General features: G+C 38.1%; 1 protein-coding gene across 1 annotated transcript; it reads left to right on the top strand.

Moving 5' to 3' along the window:
* Positions 1 to 4192: 4192 nt before the first annotated feature.
* LOC131316181 (uncharacterized) lies at positions 4193 to 16156 on the top strand. The gene is made up of 10 exons (XM_058345463.1): positions 4193 to 4536; positions 5426 to 5600; positions 5720 to 5878; positions 6178 to 6271; positions 10238 to 10308; positions 11378 to 11429; positions 11785 to 11833; positions 11926 to 12063; positions 15390 to 15509; positions 15590 to 16156. Exons 1-10 carry the CDS (start codon positions 4301 to 4303, stop codon positions 15723 to 15725), a joined length of 1230 nt encoding a protein of 409 aa, XP_058201446.1. The 5' UTR covers positions 4193 to 4300; the 3' UTR covers positions 15726 to 16156.
* Positions 16157 to 17215: the final 1059 nt, after the last annotated feature.

Below are 17215 nucleotides of genomic sequence, written 5' to 3'. Positions count from 1 at the left end.
GTCAACCATGAACCACGCATTCCTCATTTCCTCCTCCAAGGTATTGGGCATTTGGGCCTAGCTTCTTCTCCAACCTCCGGCACCCAGAAATCTCCGGCCTCTGGCACCCACTCTGTGTGCATATTTAAGAGAGAGAGCGAGGGGGGGGGGGAGACTGCCAGACTGGGAGAGCCAGAGAGGTACCTGTTCGTATCATTCGTCGCCGAAGCCGGTGTTCGATTCTACGGTTTGGGTTCTCCACTTCTCCTTGTGATTCAAGGGGATGCCGAATCGTTCTTGTTCTTCTTTTCTTCGTTTTGTTTTTTGTTTTTGTTTGGGCAAAACGTTAAATGTGAGAGGTGAGAAAAGCTGAGAAGTGTTTTAATTAAATGGACCGTTTGGATCACTTATTTGCAAAAATGCCACCGTGTGTTTTTTGGGCCCCGTTGGATTTGTGTGGGCAACTGGGCCGCTGGTGGTTTGAATTTAGAATGGCCCTTTTTTTCTTTCTTTTGAGCCCAAAAACTCAAGCCCAAATAGCAAAATTAGTAGAGCCCAAAAAGACTTCTACTCAAGCCCAAATAGCAAAATTAGTAAAGTGCCTCTAAAATTTAGCCTTTTTGAGATGCTTAAGGCCCAGGTCTCTTGGGCCTTAGGGTTGGGTCAGATGGGCAGGTTTTGAGGTGGGGAAGTTTAATTTGGGACAATCCACCTTGTTTTTGACGATTCTGCCGCTCCTCATCCACCCTCTTCATCTCCCTCATCATCATCACACACACACACAGTCACACACATGCACACGAAATCTGAAAAAATCGAAAATAAAGAGAGAGAGAGAGAGAAGAGAAGAGAGATACTAGAGGAAGATGAGTACCCTAATGACGGCAACGAGCCGTCGACGATCGTGAAACCCAGTTATTTCAGAGGCGTCGTCGTTCGGCCATGAGGGCGTGTTTGATTGCAGATTTCATTTTGGAGGGATTCGTAATGAGGTGGGATTAGGATTGGGATTAAGAATGAGGTGGGATTATTAATGAGGGGATCATTCATTCATATTTGTTTTGCACCGGATTAGGATTGGGATTGGGATTGAGAATGAAGTGAGATTGTAAATAACATGTTTATTTTTGCTAGGATTAGGATTGAGATTGGGATTGAGATGGATTTTTGAACTAGTCTTGCTCAATCTCATGGGGATAGAATTAGTAGTAACACCCCCCCATGATTTTGCTAATACCCCCATTTTGGGGGATTAACAATCCTATGGGATAACTAATCCCCATCCACAAATGCCAACCAAACAAAGAATTAACAATCCTATCACCTTCTCAATCCCAATCCCTCCCTCCAAGAGGGTTATCAAACACGCCTTGAGTGTTCAAAGCTCTCCCTTGAAAAGAGAGGAGTAATTTTTAAGGGGTTTCTATGAATTTGAGCCTGTTTTAGAGTTTTGCTTGTGTGGTACACACAAGTTGCACCGAATTTCTATGTGCTCCACTCAACATAATAAAACACAATAAAAAATAATTTTTATTTTTTAATCGGTATTACTATTATTAGCTCATTGGGCTGATGATAAACACATTAGAAGATAAGAAAAATATATATTTCTGTGTACTTTTTATACCCTTTAATATACATTCACACACTCATTATTGTCAGCCCATTAGACTGATTTTAGAATTTTCTTTTTTTAATTATTACATTAATCAAATTGTTAGTATACTTTGTTATTAGTATAACTTTATTGTGAAAAAGTAATTAAATTTGTTTAAAGATAAAATGAATTATTTTATCCAAAAAATAGGCACATAATGTAACATTTTTAAATTTCATAATTTTTTAAAAATAACAAAAATATAATGAAGCACTTAAAAAAAATGAACTATTAATATTTTAAATAAGTGGGTGTCATATTTATAAAAAATAAGCATGGATATAAAAAACACACAATAAAAAACGAAATTTTAATATTTAATATTAGTAAAACTAATAATTATGGCTTAAATGCGAAAAAATAATTATATTTGCATTTACATATATAATATAATACATTATTAAGTTTGAGATTGAATAAAGGCAAATTCGTTATTCAACACCTTTTTACATTATCTATCATTCCTTATCCTTCCATGTTATTGTTCATCTAAACTAAATACTATTTAATCTCCCTCCATAAAAGTCACATCAATGTGAATCTGCCCTCTATACTCATAACTAAACGGAAATTCTAGGACCACACCCACTTGCACTGTGTGGGGCCCATACACTTGTGTGTGTGGGTGTGCAAGTGGGTGTGAAGGTAGCACAACTCCTAACTAAATTCTCTCCATAAATAATTCCCTAAAAATTCTACCCACATCCAATTGGACTTGCAACCTTTGCCGGTCTATTTCCCATCTCATCGTAGCTAGGTGAGAACCCCCATTAAAATGTCCCACATCGGTGGAAAAGGAGAAATGAAATTCGTAAATACGGAAACATGATTGGTTACCAGTCAACCTTTCAAGCCAAAATTGTGCAAATAATTTGCTAAACAAGAGGAGCCTTTATTAGGCAATCCACAGTGGTATAATCAAAAGTAAATTATTTTTAAAGTTAACAATGTTAGTGCAAAAGATGGGCTCATAATGGTATAATCAAACTTAGCAACATCCTTAGAAATAATCAAATTTTAGGCTTTGGATAACCAAAACTAGCAAACTTTTTCAATAATCAAAATTTGTGGACTCCACGCCACATAAGTTAATTAGTTCCAAAACTTGTATACACTCGTATTTCAATTGATATTTTTTTCTTCTCTTCTTCACATACTCTATATCTTCTTCACTTCACCCACAAACTATTTCTTTCTTTCCCTCAAATAGTGAATCTTATATTTCTCGATCATCTATAATTCAACCAATCATCGCCAGATTAAAGTATTTCACTTTTCTTTTCCATTTTTATTTTTTTTCCCAAAAAAAAAATTCATAATAGGAAGGCAGAAAGACACTGATTTTTCTCCAAAATTAAAAGAGGGAATCGATCAATATATTTTTGCCAAAAAAAAAACGTAAATGAAAGGAAATGAATGGCAGGAAATAGAGAGGGAAAGAGAGGGAAATTGTAATGGACCCTTATTTTGGTTATGAACTAGAAGTGACCATTGTGAAGCTCAACATTGTTAAATTTAGCAACTTTTTAAGTGAATAATCAAAAATTGATGTCTCACTTTTGGCTATCATTTTTTAATTATACCATTGTGGATGGCCTTAGCATTGGATGCTCCAGTAAAGACAATATTTGGAACTTTGCTATAGTCACTGATCAAATCTATACCGATCTTATTTTATTTTTTAAAAAATGAATGCTTGCTACAGTGGCCGATCAAACCTATACTGATTAAAAAACTTGAATGTTTTGCTACAGTGATCGATCAAACCTATATACCGATTAAAAAAATGAATGCTTTGCTGCTGTCACCGATCAAACTCACACCGATATTAATTAAGAAAAAAAAGAGTGGGCTCGTAAAAAATCAGTTTCATCAAGTATAGATGCTTGATCTAATTTTCTCAATTTTTATTGATTACAGGATTTGGGTTCCAAACAGATGATCTGAGCTATTCAATAATTTAAAAAAAAAAAACCATGTAGGCCCGTGAAAAATTTGTTTAATTCGGTATGTGTAGGTATTCGATTCAATTTTTCATTTTTTATTCGGATTACAAGACTATTGAACAATTCGGATCATTTGTGCGGGATCTAGAATGGGCCCCGCGAACCCGGAGGGTGTGCTAGGGACAACATGCATGTTGGGTTGATCCAAAATGGATCAGATTGTATGTTGGCCAAACAAATCTCAGCTGCCCATTATTATTTGACTGAGATGCAAATCTGAGCTATTTATTGCTAAACATGAACGACCCAGATTTCCCCATACGCATATTGTCCCCTTAAAGCACCCCAATTCGGGCCCCGCACGTCCGTCGGTGGCGGCGAATCTGGGTTTGGCCTGTGGTTATGGGTTTTCCGGTATATCAATTATTCTAGTACCACGACCAAATACACATTCAAATACAACCCCCCACACACAAATGTGTGGTTTTCATATACACTGCACACACTCTAGTATGCGTGGGGTCTGTATGTGTGGGTGTGTATATTTGGGTTTGGTGGTAGAACTACTCTTCGGTGTATTTATAAACTCGTACCCATTTGTACGACGATTTTTTTGGTAACCCAAAGAACCAACGTCTACGCTGTACGTCTGAGGAGACGGAGTCAGAGGGCGAGAGAGAGAGAGAGAGAGAGAGAGAGAGAGGAGTAGGCAGAAGGGATGAAGTTCGCCGTGAAGGCATGGAGCAAGGGAAGAGCAAGGGCAGGTGTTATACAGTTTGTTGTTGGCAGCAGCAGCAGAAGCAACTCGCCCTTACACCCAACGGAAATAGAAATAGAGACACCGGCTCTCCTCCTCTCCACTCGCAAAGGGTTACCATTTTTCATCTCCCCTGACCTCCTTCCCTCCCTCCCTTCTCCTGATTCCCACCTCCTCCAGTTTAGCCCCCTTCACTTGTAAGTATCTTTTAACTCCTCCTCTCTCTCTCTCTCTCTCTCTCTCTCTCTCTCTACTGTTTTAGTTTACCTGGAGAGTTATTTAGCTCTTGCCAAGTGGTGGGGTTTGCTCCAGCTTTAATTTAGTGGACTCTCGGATTGGTCTAGGTGCGCATAAGCTGAACTAGATACATGGGTGATGAAAAAAATAAAGTGCACACCAGATGTTTGTTGTTTGACTTGTTTTCGAAAAAATGGTTTTAGAACACAGATATTTGGCTTGTTCAAAACCATGGATGAGATATTTTTTCCCACGTTATGGTGCTCCTACTTCTGCGTTTGCATTGTGTTAAAGCATCCAATTCAAAATCAATTGGCAATGAGTGGAGTGACCATCCGTGTTGGTGGTTAAAATTAATCGAAGTGGGACGAGCTCTAACGTTGCCCCCAACGTGTGAGGTGAGGGAAACAAAGGATCCTATAACATTGGGATCACAATAAAACAAGGTGGACTTATGGCACAAACAAATCAATCAAGAGAGTCTTGTCCAAATGCCTCTTAAAGCCTAGCTCAGATATCATGCTCAGGCGTCCAACTCAAAACCAATTGGCAATGAGTGGAGAGGACGTCGAGGCTCATATACTAGTGTTGGAGATTATACTCACATTGCAAGTAATTATATGAGTACTTATCCCATTCCAGTGGAGAGAATCATTTGTTGATACAGAATCTTACCATTTTTGTTCCGCGATAGGAAATTGAAGTTGGTCATCATCCTGTATACTAGCAGATTTATAAACCTTCATAAATGCGTTTTTTTCCTCTCTTTCTTGGTCATTTTATGTAAACTAATCATCCTAAACTGTCATAATTGGCTAGATCATGATTGTGTCATTATTTGACCTGCAGCTTAGAGGGCATTACCCCAGAAACAATTTCAGCTATCGGAGGGCTGCACGAGATGGTTGGTTTGCATGAATATGGATTTGCAGCTGTTCCAAGGGATTCTATTGTATGTATTCCTCATTGTGATGGCACAAACAAGTTGGGAGCATCTTTTGAAACGCCCTTTGGTCGCATATTGGTAATTAATTATTCTGATTTTTTCGTGATTCTTTAATTTTTCTTTCTTTGTTCCTTTTTTTTTTTTTTTTGTGGTTAGAAATAATTTTCTTGGTTTTTTTTTTTTTGAAATGCCTGCAGATAAAACCTTCAGAGTACATGAAATTTATTTCTTCTATGAAGCCAAATTCATGGACCACTTTAGCTGATGAAGTGCCTGCATGGGTTTCTGAGAAGAGGAACAAAACCTCAGTAGACCGAACTGTAAGGTGGCTTGATGATTGCATTGCATTAAGCTCGGTAAACTCTCCCGATTAAACTAGTTTCATTTTTTAAAATATATGTTGTAGCAAAATGCATTCACTGTGTCTGAATGAGGTAAACCATTTAATGATATGGAAATGTGCTACAGCAACATGTTCAAAAATAATTATAAAACATGATATGGCAGTGTGACTTAAAGAGGCCAACTATGAAACGTGATAGACGTAAAGAGGCCAAATGTCAGATGATTTATGAACTATGTTCTTATGCAGTAAAACCTGTTAGTTGTCTTGATTAGTTAACATGGTCCGTGTACTAATTACTCCAATATGTAGAAAGGTGGGAATATTTTTGGTGCCATTGTCGGAGGCTCTAGTGTGGAAGAACGGCGGCGAAGTGCTCAGGAAGTAGCTAAGCGAAATGTATCAGGTGATTCCACCCTAAGAAAATTCTTCTTTATTTGTCTAAGCAAAAGAATTATATTCCCAGTTCATACCTAATAAAATTCTTCTTTACCCTGAGGATTGTAACAACTCATTTCTATGGGATAAATGATGTTGTTATCCCTCCATGTGATTCCACACACACTCACCAATCCCCCCCCCCACCGCTGCTGAAGCTTCACTATCCATATTTGCTCTTGTAAACTGTTTTTATGCTTGCCCCTTAAATGGAGCAGTGACACTCACTAACCATTTCAGGTGAATGAAGTAGAGGTTTGGTCCTCTACTGGTCTGACAGGTTTTAGGAGTTGCATTTATACACCCATTCGTTTGCAATACATTTGATTTATCCCCCTCAAAAATTGTATTAGTGCCCCTAGTATTTAGAATTTATCAAATTAATCACTCTTCTAGGTCTAAGATACTAGGAAAGTTTCTCCTTAATTTGCTTAATTTTCGCTCTAAAGAATAACTCTCTGTGTCTTACTTCGTTATCAGTGGTCAGTCTTGGGTTGTTCAAGAAATTTAGGACTTCTAGTCGTAATTTCTTCAAATTAATGTGTTAATTGCATGTGAAAATTAGTGTTTTTCAACCTAGTTAGAAAACTCATTCTAAAGTCTATGAAACTTGGACTGAATATAATATTCTGCTTGATTATGAAGACTATTTTCAAATTTCTGATTAATAAGTGCCACTGTGTTGATTTTCTGGATCTTCCATTGTTGTGATTAGTTACATCATGCTACCTCGTTATGCAGATTTCAAAACGTGTGAATCAGTGTTGTACTACTTCTTTTCGCAACTTCAATTTGGAACTGATAGATCAAACCATGGCTACTAGCTCATCTGTTGTCATTTTATTTTTCTCTTCTGAGTTGAAACCAATAGTCTTTGAAGTTTGAAGCTAAGGAATGTTTCTTGGATATGGCTAATGCTTCTCATTTCATGGGATTAGTAATTCTGGTCTTCAACCGAAATCTTATATTGCATGGAAGGATATGCTTGTCAGATCGAAGTATGTGCCTTTTCATTCGGTGCTAGTAGTGGAAGAGATAAAATTTAAGTTTTATGGTGTTCAATATAGTTATTGGGTAGGTGCTACATTTTTGAAGCGGGAGTAAGATTGCCCATGTTGGAGTGCTTGGGACCTTGACTAACAGAGGAAGGTGAAATGGGAACCCTACTGCGACATGGGAGAAAGATTACCGGTTTTGCTTTTTTTGAAGTTCTCTTCCTTGTCAATATCACTTGTGTATATGAATTGATTTACCAATTACATGTTTCATAAAATTTGTGAATCTCAATCTGAAGGATTTCATCACACATTGCAAAACATAAATTCAGTGTTCAATAATCAAATAGAGCATGAGTGTAAAGGTGTGATGACCAAAATGTTGTTTTATAGTGGTTCAGTAGCTTCAGCTATTTGCCTATTTCCAATGTGTTAGTGGATTATTTTTTTTTGGCTCTACTCCAGTTTGTGAACCAAATGTCTCACTTGGCAACTCCAGAAACATTTGAGGCCCGGAACCCCAACCATCCAACGGGATTTGAAATACCAAGGCTCGAAGAACTCTGGGTCATAGAACCCACCCATTACCTAGCACAAACAGAGGATAGCTCCCATGAGCCTTCAAACAAGTCTGTAGGTGAAACACGTCTATAAGTGTATGAAGACAAAGTGTGTGCCTCAATGCTACACCATAAATCCGTTAGGAGTATATATAGTTGAAGTCGTGGAAGTCTGGCTAGGTCCTTGAGTTGTAGCTGTGCCCTTCAACGGAGGTTTCCTAAAACTCACGATCTCACTCTCACAATGTGAAGAAACCTCATTGAAGGGAGAATCAGGAGTTGAGGAAAGGAGTACGAACACTTCAGATCTCTCACTCATCAGCATTGACCTTTGGAAGGCCTTTCGGGTAATAAGTATTTATAGCTCAAGCACAAAGTGCATGTAACTACGATAAAGTTTGTGAATTCTGACCACGTTGGTAGACCAAAGTTTTCATTGCCGACGAAGCAAGTTGGTCAACCGCAATTCCAAGGCTGGTGTGCCCTTTCATGCACACCACCAATAGTCTAAGGCTCTAAGCTCTCTTGAGCATGCCTCCATGGCCAATCTCCTTGTCCCACAACTCTCCAATGACGAGCGAGTCACTTCCGTGTATGGTTTTGCCAATCTTTTTGCCACAGTTGAAGCTTTCACTCTGTGATTCAAAGTGCCAATTGTGATGCCCTGACCCAAATTAAACAAATTTTACCTTGAAGCAGCTATAATTAGTATGTGAATGTGTAGAGAACTAAAAATAATGTGCAGTTGTCCACCCATACCTATTTTTTAGCCTCACCTTAGACTATGTTGCATACATTAGATAGAAAGTGTTTTTAAATGGATTCTTATACAAATTGGTTGAGTCACTCTAAACACATGTGACTTTGTAAACCCACAATCTGTGTGTGACTTTGTAAAGTTTTATATTGATCCCTGATTGTATAGAAGTATATCTTGTGTGTGCGCAATTAATGCAGTGCATGTGTGTGTCAACTTTCAAGTGTAAAGCCAAGCGATAAGTAAGCAAGCAAATTTGTGAGGCATTTGTCAGATAAAGAAAGGTCAAAAATTGTTGGTTGGAATTGATTGAAGAGAGAGCATTTTTGGAGCCTCTTGTATTCGTATATGTACATGTAGACTGAGTGAGCGCGTGAAATTGATATTACAAGTAAAGAATAGGGTCCAAAGGAGTCAGTTAATTTTTCTTACCTTTTTATTTGACATGAAATGTAAGTACGCATTGTGGTAGTGTCCTAATTGATTGGGACTTAAGGCTCGGTTTCATTTGGGAGTTTGGTTTACTCTATGGGAGTGTTTATATAGTTGTAGTTGGGTTTCTAGAGAGAGAGAAAGAACGTGGGCTTTATTGTGTGGAGGTTACCTTGAGCTAGTTGAGATCATAAAACAGATTTTAATGATTGGCCTCTTTATGACTGCAATTCAGGGTAATCATCGAATGAGATTGGTATGAATTTTGGGTTGCCCTGTTCGGATCGCAAATGAGTGGTCTTGGACTCTTGCTTGCTAAATAGTTTTAATAAATGGTCCCATGGCATGGGGTGTCTAAACGTAAAGTGAGGTACACTTCATCTGCCATCTTACAAATTACCTCTTTTGTGTGAGTAAATAAAGATTAGCATTGACAATCCCGGGTAAGTGAACTAATAATCAATTTTCTTGTTAATTACACTTATGATACGATTTATTTATGGGAAATTTATAGAAATGGTCCTCCTAGTTTCACCCGAGTCTCATTTTTATCCTTCAAGTATCAATTGCAACTCTTTTGACCTTTAAGTTTGGTTTTCGTACCAAGTTGGTCCAATTGATAACGTTTGTCAGCCAGCCAGCCAAACTGGACGGAAAAAATCAGATTGAGGGCAGACGTTATCAATTAGACCAACTTGGTACAAACTGCAACGTCCAAACTGCCATCAATCTGATTTTTTCCATCCAGTTTGGCTAACAGAAATTATCAATTGGATCAATTTGGTACGAAAACCAAACTTGAAGGTCAAAAGAGTTGTAATTGATACTTGGAGGACGAAAATAAGACTTGGATGAAACTAGGATGACCATTTATATAAATTTCCCTTCATTTATCACGATTAGCACTTGTTAATTGGTTAATTTCTAGAGAGGATTAGAAATGATAGACATATGAACTCATGCGATTTATGCTCAAGATCATGACATCATACAAAACACAATGGTAAAAAGCTTCCAGCAGAGCTAGTTAATGTTTTCCTATTTCATGCTCTACTGCAAACAGCCCAATGCATCAACTCAAGTATAACACGCTTAAGGACGTAATGCATATCGGCATATGGGGTAGGACTTGGTTTATTACACGTTCAGTCAGCTACAGGTTCTCAAAATATGCACAGTGTTCAATGCAGGTTACTGGATTGGTGGGTTTGGGCTTGGTGAGAGCATGGACGATCGCTCTCCTCTCCTTAATGCTGTTACGGTATAGCTGTCTTTTATCCATCCATTCTTGTGGTTGTGTTGAATTATTTTTGGACGGGGAAGTAAGCATTGTATTGCATACCCTTTGTCCTTGCTGTGCAATACAACGCCTTTTCACAAAAGTTTGAGAAGCTGTGCAAATCGTTGAATAATTTGATGTTCAGGTAACATAGAAGCATACATTCTTTAAGACGAGAAAAGAATTGCTACAATTGACAGGCAGAGCTGAGTATAAAAGCTCTACATAGAAGACAATGTTCAGAAACTTAATTTTCAAGTAGATTGAAGGTTAGGACCATATCCTGCTGACTCCAGTTGTTATACTCCCTCCGTCCCATTTTGATAGTCCCATTTGGGGATCTAACTTTCTAAGGTAGCATAATGATTACATCAAAAAGTATTTAACTTTCCAATTATGCCCTATCAAATAGCGATTTGATAGGCGTAGGTAGTAGTACTTCAATTTAAACATAAGGGTGCTAATCGAATTTTAACAAGTTTCGATGGTTAATTTTGGAAAGTGGACATTTATTTTGGGACATCCCAAGATGGAATATGGGACTATCAAAATGGGACGGAGGGAATATGTGGGTTCGGAATCAGATGTTCGTGATGTTTAATATTGAAGCCATGCATCTACCATCCACATATGAATCAGGGAGTGATAAGCTAAATGCTCGGCGTGGGTAAAGGGCGCTAATTCAAATGATTTATTGAAAATCCTAAAGACTAGTATAGGAGTTCATTTTAAGTTTTCCAACATACAGAAGAATCTGTTTCGTAAAGATTGGTCATTCTTTGATGAAGATTAGTAGTTGCGTAGTAGATTATTTGCGATGAAAAATACTTGAGCAGTCACTGAATGCTCATTGGCGCTGTCAAAATCACGTAAATTTAACTTAGATAATTATTCTTATCCTTGGGTATGTTATCTTATTTGATCTTGCTAATTAGTGTTCTCTCCTAAAACTCGGAATACATACAATATTCTTATGTTTTGTGTAGAGTTTCTATAATGTTATTGTGGAATGGAAATAAATTATGTTTAAAAACAAAAATGCTTGTTGCAGGATTGTTTACCGGAGCAAAAGCCACGGCAGATTTGTGGCCTTGGACTTCCAGGTATCAGGCTTACTTTTGTTAGTCTTTGAGGTTGTGATGGGATTTGTTATTGCTGAAGGCTTGATTTCCTGGTGACAATCTTCAAATGCTTGGAAAATTTTTGTTGTTGGGCTAGCGTCTCACGGACCAACTCGTGCAAATGTTTGATGTTTGATGTCTGATTTAGTATTTTTGGTTGGTTCTAGTGGTAATAATTTTCTTACTGTAAATCTCTGTGCATGAACCAGCTAAATTGTACATGGTTCTAGTCTTCTAATAGATGTTCATCCTTAGATATTATATTGTCTAATCATGTAAAATTGGTTTTCTTTTGTTGCTAAATTCAATTGTTCTTTTTTTTTTTTTTTTGCTCTAGTGGAGGTCTTGCAGGGAATCGACTCTGGAGTCGACCTCTTTGACGCCTCGTACACAGCTTAACTCAGCACGATGGTATCACGAGTTTTTCTTTCTTTCTTCTTTCTTGCTAAAGTTCAGATACTTTGGGATTTCCTTGTAGGTATATTTACAATCTTACAACCGGAGGCTTTGCACTTACGTTTCCATTGGAAAGAATTGTGCAAAATGTTTCAGACTCTCAGCTAAGCAACAAGGGAAGTGATGGAACAAAGATTAATCTGAACGACGCGGTTTACAGGTAGATATCCTCTCATAGTTTTGAAATCTGATTGGAACCTGAACTGAAATTTACTTTCATGTGGAGACGGGAAGAAGGCATTCTAGATATTACTTTGTCAATCATCAGTGATACCTAAATTTCAAAGGCTTCTGATGTCTTACGAATTGATAAGAATCAACTCATTCAAACTTGAGGTTGGTGGGAAGGAATTGATAGAAGTTCATAAGAAAACAAAATTCGATGAGGCTTCAGTATTGGACTTAAAACGGCATATAGGAACACAAGAGTTTGACGCAGTATATTTTACTACTAGTAGTTCAATTTATGGATGTCCAGTTGTGTGTAGGGGGTTGTGACTTGTGAGGTGTCTTAGACTATATAGGTGGTTAGGCTCTTTGGTCGGTAGATTTATCCTGAACACAGAATTGTTGAGGCTCTTTTTGTCCCTTTTGAGAGTTCCTCTCTCTCTCTCTCTCTCTCTCTCTCTCTCTCTCTCCTGTCAATCTATCTTGTGATATTGGTTGCACCAAAGTCTCTTACCCTCAATCTCACAAACTCTTCCTGAAGTTTCTCTCTCTCTCTCTCTCTCTCTCTCTCTCTCTCTCTCTCTCTCTCTCTCTCTCTCTCTCCTATATTCAAATTCCTAGTAGTTGAACTGCAAAGGTGTATTTATAATATTTTTCGTGTGCAAGCATCGGGTACCACTTTGGGAGTCTAAGTAAGTGAATCCGAAAATAAACTACCTTCTATGCGTTCCAGGGTCGATCATCAGCCTGAGCAATATTTTTATCCACTGAAACAAGCTTTATTTGCATTCTCCGCTCAAGCATCAGAACTGCTCTGCTCAAACAACCGTGTCTCTGGACTTGGTTTGGTCAAGCTCAAGCCTACTTATGTGGTTGCTCAAGCAACGTACTAGAAAGCTATTCCTTTTTGATATTGATTGCACCAGAGTCTCTTACCCTCAATCTCACAAACTCTTCCTAAAGTTATTTTTCTCTCTCCTATATTCAAATTCCTAGTATTTGAACTGCAAAGGTGTATTTATAATCTTTTTCGTGTGCAGGCATCGGGTTACCACTTTGGGAGTCTAAGCGAAACCGAAAATAAAACTAAATTCTCGCGTCTTAAGCTTTCATAGGTCCTCAGGACTTCTCAAAGAAAAACTCACCCTATTCCTATCTAAGAAAGCAACTCCTGACTTGAGGAAGGAAGGACTCTACCACTCGGTCAGCGGAGAACCAGAATGATACCTGCATATCCTCTGATTAGGAGAAACATGAGTTTATCTATCCGGATAGGCCCTTACCTATGATGGGCCGCTTAGTGCCATAAATGGTTCTATTTTCCTTGGGTTAGCCCTATCAATAGACTTGAGGAGATCGCTTTGGCTGATTATCCTTGCTCCAGCCTCCTCGCTCAAGTAGCTCACTCAGAACTCAAAGTCTTGAAAGAGAAAGGAGCTCCAGTTCTTCCCGATGGCCCACTCTTCCAACTCCTTATATTGAACAGAGCGAACGAAGGACAAGGAAATAGATTGGAAAGAAAAGAAAAGGGAGTACGAGGCCAAGTCAAAGTGCTGGACATCTCCCGGACATAAAAGAAAGTAGTTCACAATTCCAAAAGAGGATGGCAGCTATCACATACGGTAGGAGACTTTCGACTGTAGGACCCCCTATCCGAGACCGACAGACTTGGGTTATTAAGCCATTGTGCTCTCTTTGGACGTCTTCTTAGCGTAATCACGAACAGCTTAGCTTTTCCTTCAAGGAAAGGACTTTACTTGATCTGGCTAAGAATTCTTACTGTTCGAGAAGGCTTTCTAAAACCAAGTCCCAAAGTGCTTGCTTTCACCCGGGTCAAGGTCAATCCGATCTCCGTCTGGCAGTAGGTTGCCAAAGAAGTCAGTGAGAGCCCGGAAAGGTGGAGATAAATGTATTTCGTTGTCTGGATGTCATCCTATTCCTGTAACTGGGTTTTAGTAAGTAGAGTAGTAGTTGTTGGATCCTAGCGCGTGAGACGAGAGGAGAGTTGTTTCATGATAAGGAGAGTTGCTTGGTTTCGGCCTTCTTTTCTTGTTTTGTTGCCTCCTCTGCTATGGTCGACGTTATTCATAGCTTGATTGCGTTCATTCGTAGGGACAAAGAAAAGAAAGCGTAATTCAATTCAGAATAACTTCTTGTATACTCCGCGAAGATAAGCAATTCTTCTTCACCCCGTATGATCGCCTTCCTTGGGTGAATTCGAACCTCGTACGCTTGTGTCGGGCTCTGATGTTTTAAGGGAAAGAGATCTCCCTGACCATGCATGCTCTAGTAAGCGATTGAATCCAAAATGGAATGGGCATTGGAATCTTCCTCCTAGCCGCAGAATGGCCGGACAGTGTCTTGTCTAATGCAAGAGATTGCCCTCTATGAACTCGCGAAACTCCACTCCCTCTTGAAGACAGGATCCTTTTCTCTCTCAGCCTGGATGGAAAGATGGAAACTACAAAAGAGCCTGGAACCTCATTAGGCAGACACCTTTCCACAGGGTGGATCATCAGCCTGAGCAATATTTTTAGGAATTGATATTCGCGCTCCCAAAATTACTGATGGTGCTCCACTTTGTTCATGAAGTTACTAGTAACTTCACGTTATAAGTGGAGCGCCATCAGTAATTTTGGGAGCGCGAATATCAATTTCCTATTTTTATCCACTGAAACAAGCTCTATAGGCATTCTCCGCTCAAGCATCAAAACTGCTCTGCTCAAACAACCGTGTCTCTGGACTTGGTTTGGTCAAGCTCAAGCCTACTTATGTGGTTGCTCAATCAACTTACTAGAATTCAAAACTTTCGATCATGCTCTCCACATCTCCTCCTTTGGAATAACAATTGAAAGAAAGCTATTCCTTTGATCTATACGCATTAAGAGCATATGCATATTCTGTTGTCATGTCCTGCCATATCATTTCGGTTTTTGATGCAATCATTGCATTGGCATGTTCGTATTGTGATACCTTCTCCGTGTCTGTATTTGTGTATTTGCTTCTTGGGCAGCTCTTGTGATATCTTTTGTATTCTTCTCTTTGGATTTGCCAACTTGATCACCATACAGTTAAAAATATTCTTTTCATTGGGTCTGTCGGGAACAAACACCAGCGTAGCGCAAGAGAATCACAATGTTATTCTGAGTTGATACAGCAAACCCTTCTCTGACTTCTTATGACTACTTGATTTTGGGAACTCTTAAATTTTCTTTCCTAGCTTAACCTAGTAATTGCATTTGAGTTTGTTTCTTCTTGTCTCTCTCGGATATCTAAATCCTGGTTTTATCTCCTTTGTTTGTTTGTGTTTTTTGACAGGAAAGATAATTCCCCTATCGTCGATGGCTGTAGGTGTTACTCCTGTCAGAATCATACAAAAGCTTACATTAGTCACCTGCTCAACGTTAATGAAATGTTGGCTCTGATTCTGCTAGAAATGTACAAAGTTCTTCAGCACCCCTTTATTGTCATGGTACTTTTTGTAAAATTTCATCTGATATTTACCTTTTATCTTACAGCCACAATACCCACCACTATCTGGGGTTCTTTCGTGCAATTAGAGAAGCGATTAAGGGGGGAAAGTTTGAGGAATTCCGGCACCATTTCATTGAAGATAGTCGCGACCATATTTTTGCAGCAGCTCTTAGTGCATGAGTTGTATTCATTTTTTTCGCGATAGCACCTCGAAGAGGTCAAGCCATGTTGGAGCCCAAGGTAGAAGAAAACGGGAAAGAGTGTATCCTACGGCTTATGTTTACTAATTCATTTGGGCCACCCCAAACTAATTTCCGCTTTGAATCGATGTTATGTGACGATTATTTTTGGAATTTGTTGATGCATTTGGCAGTATGACACGGGGATAATTTTGAATCCGATCCTGTAATGGTTATTGTTTTATGGTTTTGGTAACGAAATCCTGCATTAGTGGATCTCGGATTTGTTGAGAGAACACAAGGTGAAATATTGTACTTTGACATGTATCCTTTTATTGATGTAACAGTAGTTACAATAATAGTTACAGTACAAACAAGTGGATTTATGACAAAAATGTTAAGAATGGACATTTTTAACTCTGCTTTTGGCCATTCAAACTCTACTTTTAGGCTCTGATAAGTGGAGTGAATGTGATTTCCATTTAGCTTGTACTTTATATTATTTTGTTAGTTTTTTTTTTTCTTTTATGTTCCTTCCACGAAGACAAGATCCCTAAAACAAACTAAAATATTGGATTTTATGCCTGAGGAAGGAAAATATTATGGATGCAGGTATCACTGCCAAATGGTTTTATCAATTTTATGTTTTGATTTGTATTTGCAGAGGAAGATACGAAATCAAGATTTTAAATATCTTTTCTATTTTGGTTGGTTAAGGTAGATCTACGATTCTATATCTATCCATCTAGTATCTATTTAGTTCTAGTAAGAAACAGAAGTCTATGCTTTGTTTGTCTAGCCTTTTTTCCTAAAATCCCTCGTTAAAAAATTAATCATGTGTATCTATCTATCGATTGATCGATCTATATATGCTCCGTATAAAAGACTGTCAACGCTTTTGCATTGATGAGCAAATTGAGAAAAACGCTTAGTTAGTTGACTTCTACTGTCCAAAATGTCCTTAGTTTGTTGATTTTAAGGTACAGAGACAACAAATAAGATAAGAGAGAAGAGAAAAGCAAAAGGTCGATACAAGTAGTTGATTTATTTTACTTTTTTTTTTTAAATTTCAAAACTGGGGTACATTGTCAAATACAATTGCCTCGTTTAAATAACAAAGAATTTATTTGATCCTCTTACTAGCTACCAAATCAATCAAGATATTTTTGCGCGAATGATATGCATCAAGCGGACCTTTTATGATGATTTATTTGGATCTTTGGCATTGTTTCAAAGTGACAAATATCATGAAACATGAATAACAAACATGATCTTAAACTTAAAGTCGTCTAGTTTACAAAATGAAAGATAATTTAATATTCACATGCTTATCGATGTCAGATAAATCTTTTCTTTTTTTTTTTTTGTTTTTGTTTCTATAGGTGTTCTTTTAATAGTTTATATGAGATGAACAATTCTGATCATATTTGTAACAATTTTTTATGTCTGGAGGGAAGCTAAGACCTAACCTTGCGGCTCAATTTGAATTGG

The sequence above is a fragment of the Rhododendron vialii genome, chromosome 2a, assembly GCF_030253575.1.
Source record: "Rhododendron vialii isolate Sample 1 chromosome 2a, ASM3025357v1".
Taxonomy (NCBI): Eukaryota; Viridiplantae; Streptophyta; class Magnoliopsida; order Ericales; family Ericaceae; genus Rhododendron; species Rhododendron vialii.
This window is presented reverse-complemented; position numbering and strand designations above follow the sequence as displayed.